We start from the raw sequence: 18465 nt of genomic DNA, 5'->3' as shown, positions 1-18465 counted from the left end.
ATGACGTGAATGAAATCTAGAAAGAATGTGTACAAAAGCTTTACTCAGTAAAATCTATTAGTAATCAGTAAACAATAATATCAAGAAACTCTTGCCTTCTATTTTGCTAAAATAATACAACATATTAAACTCGACAACTAAGAAGAAAAACTGAGCTTCTAAACTCAAGTCACACTTATACTACTTACAAACGAATCTTCTCTTGGGAATTAAACCCATTCAGCTAACATTTTCCCACTACAATCTAGTTTGGGAAACTAAGTGATACCTAATTTTATCCAAAGCAGGGCATCTTGAAAGTTAAGTGATATATCTGGTGAGGCCAGAGGCACAGAGCTGTCTCCCTTCTTCCCGGAAGAGCCTGGGGCTCCTCTTTCCTGCTCTCTAGCTCCCAACCCCAGCTCCTTAAAGGAAACCTCGCTCGGCCTTCAAGACTAAAAGGTCAAATGCTAAAATGACATCTAGAGCACACAGGCACTGCCAGTGAGACGGGAACTGTCCTCCAGAGTCCCAGCCCTCCTAAGCCCCCTCTTCAGCCCCCTTCCCCTCTGCTGGGCTAGTACTCTTGGCACTGCCCATGCCTCTGACCGCACTGGCAGCCCCGCCACCTTCCCCTGGCTGCCCCAGACCTCGAGCTCTGCTGTCTCCCGTGTCCTTCAACCTCAGCGGGGATGGCACTGCCATCTGTCCACGCCGGCCCACGGCTCGTGTGCCTCCCTCGGCAAGCTGCAGGGTCCTTGAGAGTGGCAAAGGGGCCGTGGGGACGTTCTGAAAAAGGCCCTGGTACTGTTTATTCTCCATCTGAGTCTCTCACACATAAACAGACACACTGATACTGATAACTGTTCTGAGAGCCCAACAGATTATCCTGTTGAAAAAAAAAAAAAAGCCAGATTAATGTGTTTAGACTTGTTTTTTAATCTTCTAAAGCTTCTCTCTCTTTGAAACAGAAAATAAAACCCAACCAACCCCCAGAATGCCACTGGCCATACATATAAACAGCATCCGGCAGGAACGCCCTTCCAGCAGTGTCAACTCGCTCAGCTTATTTCTAACTGAGACTGCCTCTCCTGACACCTGAAAAGGCTCCTCTAACAGATGCTTTCCTTTCCAGGGCCTTTATCTACAAATTCTGAATAAAGAGCGTCTTATTGGGAACAATAATGACCAATTGAGACAGAGAGACTTTGTCCCACTGTGAACAGCTAACTCCCACAGCAAAACTTCACAGCATCAGTGTGCACAGAAAGACCGACTCTGTCTAGCATGACCTCCATTCACACCTCTACTGATCACCACCTGCAAGTTCAGTTACCAGAAACAAAGACAGGAGGAGGAGGAAGGAAGGGCAGGCAGGCCGGCCAGGCTCTGTCCCACCTTCTCCTAGCCCACTTCCAACACCTAGACAGCGTCCGGCCCCTGGAGTCCCAGGGACGGCCTGCAATGCCCTCAGGCCTCCCTGTGGCGGCCAGGAGCTGGCTCCCTCATTTTCTTCAAAGTACTTTCCTCGTCATTCTTCCTACCAATTCCTACCTTTGTAACAGTCTTGTTTTTGCTGTGGTCACGTAGAAAAGAGGTTGGAGGGGAAATCCATAGATGAGTGGGAAAACAAAACCAACTCATGATTTTCCTGAAAATACCCATCTTCAGAAATCTGCAGAAGACACTCCAAGCTCTGTTCTTGGCTCAATCTAAGAGTCTCAGAGTTAACAGCCCACAAATCAATCTTGACTCAAGATCTTTAGACAATAATAACACTCTAGCTTCAATGGCAACCCACTCCAGTACTTTTGCCTGGAAAATCCCATGGGCGGAGGAGCCCGGTAGGGTACAGTCCATGGGGTCGAGAAGAGCCGGACACGACTGAGCGACTTCACTTTCACTTTTCATTTTCATACGCTGGAGAAGGAAATGGCAACCCACTCCAATGTTCTTGCCTGGAGAATCCCAGGGACAGAGGAGCCTGGTGGGCTGCTGTCTATGGGGTTGCACAGAGTTGGACATGACTGGAGCAACTTAGCAGCAGCAGCTTCACGGGTAAGAAAAGAGCCAAAGAAGAACATATCACAGCTGACCACCTACTTTCACGAAGCCCAGGTGATACAGGACTAGCTTCCTACCTGCAAAGAAAGCACGGAGAGACGGCGCACACAGGACCTGAGCGCTAATTAGATCACACACAGCAGCAGTCAGACTGCCCGCGGGACACGGGCCTCCCCCAGGAGCAACCATTTCTGTCAGTGATTTTGGGTTCACTCGGCACCTGGAAACAGCTCTGTCCTGGCAGAGTCCTGGGAGTGCCCAAGCCCGCAGAAAGAGGCCGAGCACCTGGACCCCATGCCAGTCCTAACCCAATACATAAGTCAGAAGCCCTCCAAGTCCCAACTGTCTTCATCTGGAAACCAGAAGGATCCGACTGGGCGAGCAGGAAGGTCCCTCCCCAAGTGAAATACTGCGGCCATCCTGGGACACACCGTCAGCAAGGGCCACAGAGCAGGGCAGGGCCTCAAGCTTGACTCCATCACTCGGAACCACTCACCACCTCGCCGGTGATACGTGACGGGTTGCACCAGGCGTACCTGACATCCTTGGAATTCTTCCTGAGCTCAGAACCCCAGTTTCATCACCAAAAGACATCAGACAAGCCCAAATTGCAGGACAGTCCATGAAATACCTGAGCGGCACTCTTCAAAAGCATCAGGTTCGTGACAAACAAGACTGAGAGACCGTCATAGAGCAGAGAGGACCCCCGAGATGTGACAGCCAAACGCAATGTGGTACCCTGAGTGGGGTCCTGGGACAGTAAGATGACGGTTGGGGAAACTGAGGAAAGCCCAGCAGGTCTGCAGCGGAGTCACAGTGTGCTGGCAGGGTTAGGGCTCAGTTTTGATGGATGTGGCTGGACTGTGTACCTGCTAACATCCGGGTCAGTGGGACGATAGGTATTACAGGAACTCCACGTTGTGCTTGCAACTTTTCTATACACCTAAATTTTTTCCAAAAATCAAATTTATTTTAAAAGTAAGTTTGTTTTGAAGGTTATTTTGTTGAGTTCAGTTCAGTTGCTCAGTCATGTGTGACTCTGCGACCCCACGGACCGCAGCATGCCAGGCCTCCCTGTCCATCACCAACTCCCGGAGTTTACTCAAACTCATGTCCATTGAGCTGGTGATGCCATCCAACCATCTCATCCTCTGTCATCCCCTTCTCCTCCCGCCTTCAATCTTTCCCAGCATCAGGGTCTTTTCCAATGAGTCAGCTCTTCGCATCAGGTGGCCAAAGTATTGGAGTTTCAGCTTCAGCATCAGTTGTTCCAATAAATATTCAGGACTGATTTCCTTTTAGGATGGACTGGTTGGATCTCCTTGCAGTCCAAGGGACTCTCAAGAGTCTTCTCCAACATCACAGTTCAAATGCATCAATTCTTTGGCACTCAGCTTTCTTTATAGTCCAACTCACATCCATATATGACTACTGGAAAAACCATAGTTTTGACTAGACAGACCTTTGTCGACAAAGTAATGTCTCTGCTTTTTAATATGCTGTCTAGGTTGGTCAAACAAACTGAAAGGATCTGAAAACATCCTGTGTCATTAAAAATTTGACTCAGGGGACTTTCCTGGTGGTCCAGTAGTGGGGACTCTGCGTTTCCACTGCAGGGAGCACAGGTATGATCTGAGGTTGGGGAACTAAAATCCTGTATGCTGCAGAGTGTAGCCAAAAAAAACTTGACTCAGAGTCAATGCTGAACACTAATTTGAAAAATATATGGCTACTGAAAGAAAATAATACACTTGACAGGAAGGGAAAAATCCTGACACTGAATAAGCTCAGTATAAATTTCCAAACACCACCACCTTCTTCAGCATGCACTGTCAGAAAGACATCCAGGACTAGACGCACAGCAGGTGCCCCGAGAAAGCACGGCAAGCACAGCCCACCTGTCTTCCTGGCAGCAAAGTGGGGCCCCCTCCTCGGATGTCTTTACTCTCAGCCATCCCCTGCGCCTGCCCGCCAGCTGCCGGACAGGACCGGCCCCTGCTCAGCATACCCCGTTCACCCTGGGGCCTGGTTCTTCTGGGTTTCTCACAGCAGCAGCCTCGCAAGGGCTGGCCACCCCCTCCTGGCAGGGCACTGCCCTCCCCTTGGGCACCATCTGCAATGGCGGTGCTGCTGGCCACTTCCCTCCTTCCCCGAGGCAGGGCCATGGCTGGCGGGGCTCACAGAGCGGTGAGCTGCCCCCCACCCCTTGAGATGCAGACAAGGCCTTTTTCACCCAAGGATTCCTTCAGGGCGTAAGCCCGGAGACCTGTTCTGTTGACGCTGCTTCTCTAACCCACAACCAGCCCATCCTCGCCCCCTTCCACCCCAGAGTCACAAAGCTCAGTGCCAGCCACTTACAAGCAAGTTTTCTAAGATTTTATTTAAAAAAAAAAAAAAAGGCATTTAGATGACATGAGTTCTGTTTTTTTAGGAATGAGAATAGGTTCACAAACAAAATCTATATTTAGATGCAATTTTTAAAACTGTGTATCTGATAATAACCAGCTATGTACATACAATCAGTAGACTGTAATTCTGAAAAAAACCCTGAAAGAAAAACGCCAAACTGCAGAAAGAAAAAATGAGTTAACAATGGGAAAAGAAGGCAGCGCAGGCTGAGTGCCTGAGACCCTGTAATGAAGGAACAGCCCCCGGTCCAGGTTAAGTCACAGGCCACTCTGAGGGGAAAACCAAACAGCCAAGGGCTGAAGGTCACAGATGACAAGACCCCAGAAACAGCAGTGACCCAGCTGCTGAGCCTGTAACTCACCTGCTCCCCCGGCCCCACCACTGCAGATCAGACCTTTCTGAGAGCGCGCCTGAGCAGAGCCAGCGCTCGGGCAGTCTTCCCAGAGACTGGGCCGTTCCCATCACTTCCCAAAGGAGATACTCTGCACGCAGCCAGAGTGGGCACACGCTGGTCTCAAGTGCCCGTCCACCGCCGCCCTCCTCCCAGGCTGCTGGCTCGGTCGCTCACACTCACTCACTCACCGCACGGCCACGCACAGGTGCCCAGCGGGCTGCTTGGACACGGAGTGCTGGCGTCCCCCAGGACCACCAGCGCACAGCTGTCTCAGGAAGGTGGAGCCCCTTACACCCAGGGCCGCATGCACCCACGGAGCACGTGTTCCTCTTGGGACAGGGCACTCCTGGAAACACAGCAGAGCCCAGGGCTGGGAAACACTCCCTCCGACCTGCCCCAAAGCAGCAGAGAGGTGTGCCAGAGGGACCCAGCATAGGGTTGCTGCTTCCGGCACGAGGGGAAAGCAGCTTGCTGCCTGGTCTGAGAATCCGCTTGGGACACCCCGACCCGCAGTCAGGGTCCACCTCGCCAGCGCTGGCACCTCTCCAGGCTAGACACTCGAGGTCTGATCCGTGAGGACAGTGGTCCAGAGCAGGACAGCAGTGCCAATGTGGCGAGCCTCAGCCCAGAGCACCGCACGCGTGACACTGACACTTCACTCACCCAGATCTCACCCACATTTGATCAGCAAACTTCCCAGGAGGGAGAGCAGGACAAGAATGCGGCGTGGCAGCACAGCCCGCCATGACGTCCTTCCTTCACCGTGGGAGGGCGTCCACAGGCACCGACCTCCGCGCTCAGGCCCAAGGTCTCCCCCGCACGCGGTAGTTCTCCGGGTCCCCTGCGGCCTGGCCCTCCCAACCTCTCAGCATCCGGGGGCTGGGGGGGACAGAAAAGTGAACTCCAAGCCCCACAGCTTTCCATGGCACTTAAGAAGAACCTCAGTGAGGCTCCAAGCCTCCCAGCAAATCTTATCAACCTTTCTTGACAACATCCAATATTCGGCTGTCACTTTGAGATACAACTCCTGCTGCGCTAAAATTAATTCCGAAAAAGAAGAACAGGTTGAAGAATGAGACTTTAACAATGAATTCATTGTTAAATAAGCTTTTAGCCGGATGAATTCTGACTGCAATACTGCCGAGAGATACACACACACACACACACAGCCTCTCATCAGCCCTCTCCAGCGTGGGCAGACCTACCACCCGCTCCACAAACAGGCAGAAGACACGGACCTCCAGACACACCTTCAAACCACACCTTTAAATATTCTGAAGGCTGCACGTGGCTGGTACAGCGGACACACAATTCCATTTGCAGGACAGAGGAGGTCACTGGGCCACCAGGAGCTCTGCGTCCCCTTCAGCAGGCCCTCGGCCACACTCCAGATGGCTGTGCACCCAGGTGCCGGCCCGAAGGTCAGGTCTGTGCCTCTTCACATGCAGAGCTCGCAGTGCGGTCAGTCCTCGCTTCTGTGACCCACGTGTGATCTAACTATGTAGACAGACGCCTGAGCCGGTTGCTCTGGTAAGAGATCTGAAGCCCACAAATGTAAATCCTTTACAGTGAACTCTCTCTCAACACATTCAAAACGACTTGGGATTTCTTAGAGTAAAAACGTCAGTTTAAATTATTAAAATTTTCTAGATCAAGAAAACAAAAGCAGACTTTGTACAACTATATAAACACAACCAGCACCAAGCACCGAAAACAGACCCCCAAGAACCACCGTGAACCCAACAGACCTCGTCTTTTTAAGACATCATCATCAAAACAGGTCCCCGACTGCTCTAGAGAAAGATGGACTCTGCCTGCTGACTGCTATACAGACTGGACACACAACTAGTTCCCAATATTCAAATAATTTTCTAAAGGGTCTGGTATCACAGGGAACAAGAATGCAACCCAGTTAGAGAAGAATGCATTACCTAAAAGGCCTTAATGATACATGCCCCTGTCTACAGTTTCCACACCAGCACTTCCTCCCTGCTGATCTGCCCTTTGAACCCGCCTTCAAAACAACTGTGCTCCGCACCCCTGCGGCCAGCTGTCCTCACGAGGGCAGGCATGGAGCATGCACACGCTGGCCCCACCCCCACACCTGCTGAAGGAGTCATTTCTGCATCAAGCGCCCCTCAGCAGTGGCTCCTCGCTCTATAGTCACAGGAGTGAAGCATCACGTGGGACTCCATCAAAGTCCACATCCACAGAAGCTCCCCTTCAGGAAGAGGCAAAGTGTAGGGCCCATGGAGGCTCTCCTCACACCAGCTGGAAGGCACCGACCTTGTTCGCCCCTTCCCTTCTGCACCACTTCCCAATTCATAACACACTTGCCCTCTGCGCACCCAAACCCACCACTGGGTGGGTCAGTGGGGGAGGGCACAGTCTGAAAAGGGGGCCCACCCAAGAGCTGCCTCTTCCTCCTCCCCACACCGCTGCTACAGGCAGCCCAGAGGCTGGGTCCTGCCTTGAGGGGCAGCCCAAGGCCTCTCTTCAGGGCCCGTACTGCTCCAAGCTATACTGCGGTCCTTACTAAACACATGTCAGAGGAGCAGGGCAAACCTACACGTCCAGCCTTCCTGAGTATGTGAGTACAGGGCCCCCAGCTGCCAGCTCTGGACTCAACTTGGTGAGCGTGGCAGGGTGGGGAAGCATCACTCTGCACGCGCCACACGAGGAGAAGATATGCACAAGGGCACGCGAGACCCAGAGCCCACTTCGTTCCATGCTGCCAGGCTTCCCCACACCCTCCCACACACGCAGCCACCCTGCAAAAGCCACCCTGGCACACGCAGGACCACTCTACCCAGCCGACAATTTCACCTTTAACAACATCATTGCAGCTTCTCACCAAGGGAGGATTCCCAAGCTCACCATTCAGAAAACCAGCCCTCAAATAAGGAGGGACCAGAGCCTGTTTCCAAACAGCGGCTTTCTGACGGCAAGAGGCTCCAGGGGTCACAGAGTTCAGCCATCTGCCCAGAGGAATAACCAAGTGTGCTGTCCGTCTACAAGAGGATGTCCCTCCTGCCTCATGCATGGCAGTCTGAGGACATGCACGGCCCTCAAAAACATGTCCTGGGCAGTGGCACTGAGGACTTCCGCAGGCAGCGGGCTGCGAGGCCCCCTCAGGGCACCACTCCCAGGAGGGGCAGGCAGGGTGGCGCCCAGGCCTCTGCCATCAGTCAAACGTGGGTTCAAACTGCACTCTATCGGATGAGTACTCAACCTCTTTGCACTGTGGAAACTGAAGCTTTCATACCTGTAAAATGGGAGCAAACCTCAGAACACTGTTGATGGAAGCCCAGCAGCACGAGGAGGGTTATCTGGCAAAGGGCCCACCTTAAAGTAAGAACTCGACATCCAGTTCTGACAGCTTCCAGCCCACCTTAGTAGCAAACCGGGCTGGGCCGTTTCCAGACCTCCCCACTCATCTGCTGCCCTGCTGGCTGTACACATATAAAGAAATAGGAAAATAATTGGGTCGGGGACTTCTCATAAAGTGTCACCATAAAAATCCAGGTGCAAACTCACTTGAACAGCACAAATCCATCTGTCCTCAGACCTAAAAAACCCACTACTGGGGTCATCTCCGCCACTACTGATAGGAAACACGCATGTTCTCCCAGACACGTGGGGAAAATCTAGATGATGAGAACACGAAAGCCTCATTCCTCTGACTTCCTGATGGGAACGTCCATTCTTTCTTTTGGAACTCATTTCTTCTCACTGGATTTCAGTGTTTTTGTACGAAAAAGCTGCCTTCTGCACAGAAACCTCCAGATACCAAGTGTCTGTCACGTGGAACTACCAGGACCATGAGATGACATGCTCTTTTCCTCTTGCCCTGGAGGCCCTAAGAGCGCACACCTTGCATTGCCACGGCATCTCTGTGTGAGAGTTCGTCTCACAAACTTCCAGAATCTGTCAGCCCAGCCGCCACTGAGGGCCGCCAAGCAGCCTCGCTGGTGTTTTTTGCACGGTCCTCCAGGCCCCCCAGGGCACCGCATCCCCTCGCCTTTCACCGTTTGTCTCACCTGCCCAGGTCTTCCTCCTCTCACACTTCAGATTATCACCCATCTCTACAAAGCAGAATTCTCGAGTCCACGGACCAGCGGCAGAAGGTTCAAGAACCTTCCGAAGTAATTACAAAATTCGGAGAAGCCCTGAGTTTTTAAAGGGTCCACGACCCATCAAAAAGATTAACAGCCACTACTGCAGAAAATAAGAAAAATAAGAGGTCGAGTCAATTTCTTGGGTCTTCCTCTATTGGAGGGATTCGCCTTTCGAACCCGATTTTGTAAGCAGTCTATAGACCTTCATCCAGCACCCACTTCACAATTGCACACAAGGTATAAATCCTTAAACCGTCTTCCCAAGACTCCCGAACTTAAGCGAGGACAAACATAAACACATTAGAGGTACTTTTAGCAACAGACAGAAAACACAGAAATACTAGCAATACATTCACCAACACATTCAACCCAACAAGCGCTTCTTCGTTTCCTTCCCCCTAAAATCTCTCCGCCCGGTCACGCTCACCAGCCCGCGGCGGTGGGTTCAAGCCTGGCCTCCCCGAGGCATCCCATCACTCCGGTGCCGGAGCGGAACCCTAAGGCACGCAAAGCTCCTACACGCCGCCCCGCGGGGCAGGGAAAGGAGCGCACCCGAGTGCATCGGACTCCATCCCAACCAGGAATTCGGAGGGGCCCGAGCATCAGGTGCTCCGGGCAAGAACTCGCACATCCCGCTTCGGCGGCGAGCGGGGGCACAGGGACCGGTCCCAGGTGAAGGCCCAGGGCGGCTTCTCCGCAGACCGTCCGAAAGGTAACCCAGGAGGCTCGGCTACAGGCCGCGCCGCGCCGAAAACAAACTTTCCAAGCACTTTCACCGCGGCGGGCCGGTGACACCTCCCCGGCCTCCCCCGCCCTGCGCGGGCCTGTCAGTGCCCCCGCCGGGCCAGCGCCCGCCTCAGCCGGGCCCGGGATTCGCGGGGCGGCCGAGCGTCGCCCCGACGGCGCCCGCGGTCGCTGGCCCGGGCGCTCGCCGCAGGTGAAGAGGCGCCGCCCGGCCCCCGGGACCGCGGGGCCGCCCCGCCTTGCCGGGCCCCGGCGACCGCCGCGCTCAGCGGGGTGACGGGCCAGCGCGCCCAGGCGGCAGCCGCGCACTCACCAGCTGGCTGGTGGTCCTGGCCATGGGCCCCGCGTCGGCACGGGCGCCTCCCCCGCAGCGCTGCGCGGCTCGGCGCCTCCTCAGCGTCCTCCTCCCCGCGGCGGAGCCCCAGCAATGGCCGCCCTCATCCTGCGCCCGCCCCGCGGCCAGCCGCCCCCGGCGCCGCCCCGCCCCCGCGCGACGCCGGGCGGGACTTCCGCCGGGCCGCCGTCTCCGCCTGCGCCCATTGGCCGCCCTCGCCGTCGCTCTACCACGGTCCGGGCCAGCCCGGCCGGCGCCCCCGAGCCGCATTTCCGGGATGGGACCTGGCAGGCGGGAGCGGCCCGGCCCCGCCCCGGTGCGGGGGGGCGACCCCACGAAAGCCAATCCGCGGGCTGCGGGGCGGGGCTGCGCGCGGGACCCGGCGAGCTGTCATCCTCGCTCCCGGACCGGGAAACTGAGGCTCGCCCGGGCGGGGACGCGGCGGCCAAGGTCACGCCCCAGGCGCGGCGGCTGGGCTCTAGCCGCACGGCGCGGACTCGGAAGCGGGGCTCTGAGTAAACACCGAAAGAAGCAACTTCGCTAGTTGCAAAACTGAAAAGTGTTCACGGAAGCAAAAGGAGGCTCTTAAGCCACAGCTGTAAGGCAGAAAACCGTCTCATCTCATTCCTACTGAGAGTCCCAGGAACTACCTCAGGACTTCCTTCTCTGCTTAACTTTTTTGTAGTTGTTATTGTTGATGATGACGGTGGTATTATTGTTCTAATTGTGGTAAAATTTAAGACCTTAACCAGTTTAGAGTTCAGTGGCATTAAGTACATTTACGTTGTTGTTCTAAGATGATGTTATTTCAAAAAAAATTAGAATCACCTTGTTACCTGAAGATTTGTATATTTTAAATATCTTTAAAATAAATATATATTTATATATCTTTTTTGTTTCCAGAAGAAATACATCTCACTTAATTAAAAAAAAAACTCTTTAGACAATAAAGAGAAGTAATAGTAAGATAAGTGAATCCCTAATCTCACTGGCCAGAATTAAGCATTGAGCAGCAGTGCTTACTCTCAGTAAGGAATGTTCATGTCTAATCTGCATCCAGCTACTGTTGTCTCACTTCTCAGATGAGAAAGCTGAGGCATAGCATAACTCTAGCTTTCCCTGAGTTTTGTTATCACCAGACCCAGGATCTTGATACTCACATCCCAGAGGCTGTGCTTTGACAATTAGACTATATGACTTCTATTTGTCCAGGCATCCAATCCTCTATTTACAAACCTTAAAAAACCAATATGGAGGGACTTCCCTGGTGGTCTAGTGGTTAAAAGCTTTCTCTACCATGAGCCTGGGGTTCGATTCCAGGTCAGAGAACTAAGATCCCAGAAGCTGCATGGCACGGCCAAAAATAAATTTAAATAATAAATAACCAGTAAAAAGGCAAATGTAACCTCCATCCCTCAGAAGGCCCCTGCTGTTCTGACACTCACTTTTTTCACTTAACAATGTACCCTCCTGTATCCTGTCCAGCTCTCGGGATATCTATCTACCTCAGCTGTAAGAGCTAAGGAGGATTCCACTAGAGGAACAGTCTATGCCTCTGTGCTCAGCCGGTCAGTCACGACTGACTCTTTGTGACCCCCTGGACTGTAACCTGCCGGGCTCCTCTGTCCATGGGATTCTCAAAGCAAGAATACTGCAGTGGGTTGTCATTTCCTCCTCCAGGGGATCGTCCCAACTCAGCAGAGTTGTAAAAAAAGAGAGCAATTTACACACATCTCCAGTGTCTCCTGCATTGCAGGCAGATTCTTTACCACTGATCTACCTGGTAAGCCCCAAATCTATGATATTGATCAAGCTCCCACCTGATACTGAAGTGGTTCCCAGACTTTTATGTCATGAGCAAGGCCCTGTAGGTCAATCTGGACATACCCTTACTACTTTCCTTAAAATAAATTCTTAGCAGATGGAAATGGGGGTCAAAACACCGGTATCCTTCCCAGGACTTTTGCTGTACATTGCTCTTTGTTACCCCACTCCAGGTACTGTAACCCTCAGGGGACACAAAGGCAAGGCCAAGGTAGACACTGCTCTTACTCCCATGCCAAGCCACATCCAACAATATTCTACATCAATCACACCTACTGTATATTCAGAGCAGTGTATCGGATTTTGCCCCATAAACAACAGGTACTATGATCATTCTTTACACAAGGAAGCCAAGGCTTCAGTAACTTGGTTACTCTTGGTCATAGAGTTATTAGGTTACAGAGCACAGGACTCAGAATGAGCCCGACCTACACCGACACCCTGCTCTCAGTCACTGGACTCAGCTGCCTCAACAACCCTTATTTTATACATACTTCAATCTTCACAAACTAATACCTTGTCCTCAAAGAATTCTAACCATTTTATCTTACTTTTAAGAACAACCTGGAGAGACTCAATATTTATTACCATCTTACACATGAAGCGTCTGGTCCCATCACTTCCTGGCAGATAGATGGGGAAACAATGGAAAGTGTCAGACTTTATTTTGGGGGGTTCCAAAATCACTGCAGATGGTGACTGCAGCCATGAAATTAAAAGACGCTTGCTCCTTGGAAGAAAAGCTATGACCATCCTAGACAGCATATTAAAAAGCAGAGACATTACTTTGCCAACAAAGGTCCATCTAGTCAAAGCCATGGTTTTTCCAGTAGTCATGTATGGATGTGAGAGTTGGACCATAAAGAAACCTGAGTGCTGAAAAACTGATGCTTTTGAAATGTGGTGTTGGAGAAGACTCTTGAGAGTCCCTTGGACTGCAAGGAGATCCAACCAGTCAATCCTAAAGGAAATCAGTCCTGAATATTCATTGGAAGGACTGATGCTGAAGCTGAAACTCCAGTACTTTGGCCATCTGATGTGAAGAACTGACTCACTAGAAAAGACCTTGATTCTGGGAAAGACTGAAGGCAGGAGGTGAAGGGGATGAAAGAGGATGATATGGTTGGATGGCATCACTGACTCAAGGGACATGAGTTTGAGCAAGCTCCAGGAGTTGATGATGGACAGGGAAGCCTGCAGTCCATGGGGTTGCAGAGTCGGACACGACTGAGCGACTGAACTGAACTACATGTGAAGAAATTTGCAGATTCTACACTAAACGTGCATGTCAATATACACATAACTATAGACGTCTGAAAATATCTATCTCACAAGCACCCTTTCTCAGAAAATTACGGAAGGATAAGCTCTGCCAAATGAGGAAGCAAGCACATAAGAGGACCACAAAGGGGAGTCCCAGAGACTGTCCATTCAACAAGCATGCACTGCACCTCCTCTCCATGCAAAGCAGTGTGCTAGACATTGGTGAACAAAAAGCAAAAATCTCTGTCCTCGTGGTACTCTGATACCACCAGTGGAGAGCAGTCAGTGTGTGTGGAGGGGGCCAGGGAGGGCAGCAAGCATCATAAATAAGCAAATCTTATGGGATGTTGGAAGATAAGTGCTGTAGGGGAGAAAAAATCAAGTAAGTGGGCCTCAGGAGTACCCAGGGAGATGATGCAATTTGAAATGGATAATGAGGAGAAGTCGCAAGAGTCCTCAGACACAAGGAGAACAGGCTTCAGAAGGCTCCCCCAAAATACTGAAAATGATAGCTTCTATGAGAGATTTCACCATGTAAAAAATTTAAGGAAAGAAATGAATTAAGGGACTTCCCTGGTGGTCCAGTGTTTAAGAACTCGCCTGCCAATGCAGGGGAGTTGGGTATGAACTCTGGTCCGGGAAGATCCCACATGCTGCAGGGCCACTGACCCCGTGGATCTGTGAGGGGAGAAGCCACTGCAATGAGAAGCCCGCGCTCTGCAAGGAAAAGTAGTCCCTGCTCACCGCAACTAGAGAAAGCCCATGCACAATATCAAAGCCCCGGCGCAGCCAACAATAAACGATAATTTTAAAGATTAAAAAAAAAAGGAAAATGATCCTTCCATACAAGGTGGCTTCTTAAAAAACAAAAGTGAATGAAGAAATCGACAGACGGACGAGGAAAACTTCAGAAAAACAGCCATACCAGGAAGGAAGCACCATCTGAAGTTCAGGAGGCTGCTCGCTCATCTCAGTCCTGCGTGATAGCTACTCAGATGCACAACACAGATGTATTGATTCAACCGGTAATTACTCTACTGCGCCCTGGCAGGACCTGGAGAGGAAGAAGGGTATGAGACAGCTGAATCCTTCCCTCTTTTAACGGAAAGGCAGCAGCTAATGACCGCAACCGATACAGCAAGTCGTAAAGTACAAAGATATTATTTAGAAAGATGGACATAAATAACAGAATACTTCCCGGAAGAACCAGCAGTAAATGGAACGTGGCTAGAGAGAGATGTGTGGGGGCGGGGGGGCCTGCTTTCTCATTTCCAGCCTTTCTAGGACTAATTGGCCTCTTAAACATTGATGCAAATAATGATTAATAAAATGAAGAAGAAAAATATAAAATTATTTTTTTAAAGATTAATAAAATGGTGTAACTTCTTCATGAAAATTCTAAGAAGCTCTCACCCACGAATGTAAAGCTGTGTGAGGATGTCTGTGACCACATGGCTATATTCCGAAGCAAAAAGCAGAAAAGCCAAATTAAAAAAAAAAAAACACAAAAATATTTATTGAGAGAGCAGTAAGTTAGGTACACTCATCCTGAATTTTCTGCAGCTGCTGAAAAGCACAAGGCAAAGCTCTAACATGGAAACTAAGTATAAGGGCAAAGAAGCAAGCTGCAGAATATGAACTGGAGTCTGAGATTTATTATTATTTTTAAATTAGAGTCTATGACACCAAACCGTGGCCATGATGATCTTGAGTTATTGAAAGAGAAACGGGGTGGGGGGAGGACAAGGCTTGATGGAAAAGTCTGTGGTCAATGCTAGAGCCCACTGGAGAACAGGTGGGGAGGATTGAGCCCAGCCAGACTCAGGGGCAGGGGTGAGGGGAGAGGGGAGGCTGTGGCCCTGAAGGTCACTGAGCGTCGGCAGGGTCGGGGCAAGTGAGAGAAGAACGCAGGACAATTCTGTCTTCACAGGGCAGAAAGGCAACCAGCGTGCAGAGCCCAGGTCAGGCCAGGCTGCTCTTCTCACCTGGGGAGAGGCTGGCCACCCACTCCATGGATGCCTCTGGCTGCCCATCCCAGGAAGTGGGCAGGAGGGCAGATGGACTCACCTGGCCTGGCACAGTTCATAGGCGCCCCAGCTGGAGGAGAGAAATGGCCCCCTGCTCCCTTCCCTGGGCAGAGCCTCTGTCCCTGGCCGGCTGAGGGTGACCTCAGGCCAGGAGTGCAGTGGCTTGGCCTGACATTGTGAGGTCAAGTCCCACCCGGGGAGGGGCAGGAGGGTGACAGTAACCAACCTGGGAGGGGGCTGGGAAGCACATGGCCCCGGGTGTGGAGTACTCTCAGCAAACCAGGCCCTGTGCTTGCACGGTGCCGTTTTCTATGTTTCAGTCACTTCTATGACTTTTGGGGCGCAAAGGAGGAAACTGGAGTTCAGAGGCTACAGAACCTGCCTAACATCGCAGAGCTAGTGCGTTAATCATCTATGACTGTGAACAAATCATCCCAAAATGTAGGGGCATGAAACAGCGCACACTGATGCTCGGGTCAGGAATACGGGAGCAGCTTGTCTGGTGGGTTCGGGCTCAGGGTCTCTTATGGGGTTGTGGGCAAGATGTCAGCGGTGGCTGAGTTATTGAAAGGCTCGACTGAAGCTGCAGGATCTACTTCCAGAAGAGCTCATTCACCCAGCTGCTGGTGGAAGCCTGGGTTCCTCATCATGGGGTCACTCCGCAGGGCTGTCTGTCTCCGTGCCATGGCAGCAGGCTTTCCCCAGAGAGAATGATTCCCCAGGGAACACCCAAGATGGAAGCTGCAGTGACTTTTATAACCTAATGTCCGAAGCAATACAATATCACTTCTGACGGTCTGCAGGTCACACGGGACCTCCTGGTACCACGTGAGAGGTACTGCAGGAGGGTGTGCGTTCCAGGAGGTGGGATCACTGGGCGCCACCTTCCAGGCTGGTCACCACAGCTGGTCAAGGGCAGAGCCAGGACTCCAGTTCTGCTGGGATGCAGGGAAAGACAAAAGAAGAAGGGTGCCAGGCCTGCACCCCTGGAGGTTTGTAGGTCTGGAAAAAAAGGGCTGTACCTGGGAATGGGCAGGCTGGGAGACCAGTCAGGATGCATCCAGTTAGGGAGAGAGAAGAGGACTCTCCAGGCTTCCCAGGTGGTGCAGTGGTAAAGAATCTGCCTGCCAATGCAGGAGACGCAAGGGACACGAGATCCCTGGGTTGGGAAGATCCCCTGGAGGAGGAAATGGTAACCCACTCCAGTATTCTCGCCTGGAGAATCCCTTGGACAGAGGAGCCTGGTACAGTCCATGGGGTCGCAAAGAGTCAGACATAACGGAGTACACACACACACACACACACACAGTCCATGGGGTCGCAAAGAGTCAGACATAACGGAATACACACACACACACACACGGAACTATCAGGAGGTCACGGCTTGGAGATCACAGTGTGGTCTCTGCCTCTGCCTTCCAAGTCCCTGATCACCACTCCTGAGGCTCCCAAGATGCGTTTGCTCATGGCCGCCAGTGGATGGATGAAAAATGCGACTCAGCCAATGATTTCCAAGCCATCTGGCTAAACATCCTCCTATATGAATCATGCTTTGTGAGGAAAACTTTAGACTGGAATTCTGGAAATAGAAAGTTGCCTGAGGTCTCAGGTAAGTAAGCTTCCTTCTCTAAAACTGGGTTTCCTCTTGGGACTTCCCTGGTGGTCCAGACTTCGTGCTGCCACTGCAGGGGGCATGGTTTGGATTTCACCCCTAGCCAGGGAACTAAGATCCCACAGCCTAGTCAATGTGTATGTGTTGGGAGAGGGAGGGCAGAACTGGACTTTCTCGGCTTTAAAATGGGCCGACTCCTCAAATCAGTCAAAATTCCAAAGACTGCAAACATCCGGTTTGATCAGCATGTAGGGCAACAGCACCTTCATACACTGACGGCAGCCGTGCGGAGCCCGGGCCTAGTCCCTTCTCCCCAGAAGATACAGTGGGAGAATAACAGAGCCTCCTAATATGTCTACATCTGAATATGCTGTCTTATGTGAAAAGGAAGAATTAAGGTGGCTTGCCAGGGAGCTGACCTTAAAATCTGGAGATCATTCAGGTAAGCCCAATACAATCACGAGTTATTAAAGCAGCAGCCCCCAGCATTTTTAGCTCCAGGGACAGGTTTTGTGGAAAGCAATTTTTCTATGGACCAGGTAGGAGGAGATAGTTTGGGGATGATTCTCATAAGGAGCTTGCAACCTAGATCCCTCGTGTATGCGGTTCACAGTAGCGTTTTATCGTTTGTGCTCCTATGGGAATCTAATGCCGCTACCCATCTGACAGGAGGCGGAGTTTTCAGGCAGTAAAGCAAGTGATGGAGAGCAGTGGTAAATATAGATGACTCCTTGCTCGCTCGCCCACTGCTCACCTCCTGCTGTGTGGCCGGGTTCCCAACAGGCCACGGACCAGTACCGTGGCCTGGGGGTTAGGGACCCCTGCCTTAAAGAGGCAGAGTGGTGGGATGTGAGGCTGGCCTGCCACTGCTAGTGTTGCCAGTGGGAGGGAGTCATGAACCAAGGAGGGCTGGTGGTGTGGTGTGCACCAGCTGGTGATGGTAAGACAGTCTTCCTGAGAGATGTCACAACCTTGACTTCAGGCCACTGAGGCCTATTTTTGAATTTGACCTCCAGAATTGTAACCAGTTTGTCCTTTTGAGCCACTTAGGTTTTGGTAATTTGTTCCAATAGTACTAAGAAATTATTTTTTTTCAGCACTAAGAAATTAATACAGAAGCCCCATCTGACGCCACAGAATGGAGAAGGAACCCACGGGGCCCAGAAGAGCGCCCAGGCAGGGTCCCTTGCAGCCTTCTAGACACACTTGGACACCAGAATTCACAGAATTCCCTGTCCGTCACTCCACGGTCCATCTTCCCCAGGGCAGCTGAGGTTGGGTGGGGAGGAACCCAATAGGTCCACGGTGGGTAAGTCAAGGAATATCCATCTTGGAGAACACTGAACACCTTGGTAAAACAGTGAGACAGGTCCACATATACCCACCTGGGAAGCTCTCCCCTTCATGTCGTTCAATTCAAAAAATTAGTGAATGGCAGAGCCGTATTACAATTGCAATTCCGGCTTGTAAAACAGAGCCGTAAATGTGGAAAGGGGTCCAGGACCACGTTATGACGCATCACACCTAGCTGTTACAGGTTGGGAGGAGCACGGCGCCGAGAAGAGGACTGGAGTGCCGGCGCTACAGGTTCCGGAGAGGCGGGCAGGGGGCGGGGCCGGGCTTCCAGCTCCCCGCCCACCCCTTGAAGACGTCAGAGGGCTCCCCGCGCCCCTATTGCTCGGCCGAGGCGCAGCCCT

General features: G+C 51.8%; 1 protein-coding gene across 1 annotated transcript in view; it reads right to left on the bottom strand.

Annotated features, from left to right (window-relative positions):
- The window catches only part of PDPK1 (3-phosphoinositide dependent protein kinase 1), a 62406-nt gene extending 52295 nt beyond the window's left edge, over nt 1–10111 (bottom strand). Inside the window, exon 1 of the mRNA XM_040254558.1 lies at nt 10022–10111. Within this exon, the coding sequence (XP_040110492.1) occupies nt 10022–10045 (24 nt within the window). The 5' untranslated portion in view covers nt 10046–10111. The remainder of the gene's footprint in view (nt 1–10021) is intronic.
- Nucleotides 10112–18465: the final 8354 nt, after the last annotated feature.

Source organism: Oryx dammah, unplaced genomic scaffold, assembly GCF_014754425.2.
Source record: "Oryx dammah isolate SB20612 unplaced genomic scaffold, SCBI_Odam_1.1 HiC_scaffold_2, whole genome shotgun sequence".
Taxonomy (NCBI): domain Eukaryota; kingdom Metazoa; phylum Chordata; class Mammalia; order Artiodactyla; family Bovidae; genus Oryx; species Oryx dammah.
The sequence above is the reverse complement of the archived record's forward strand: the minus strand, read 5'-3'. Positions and strand labels throughout refer to the sequence as shown.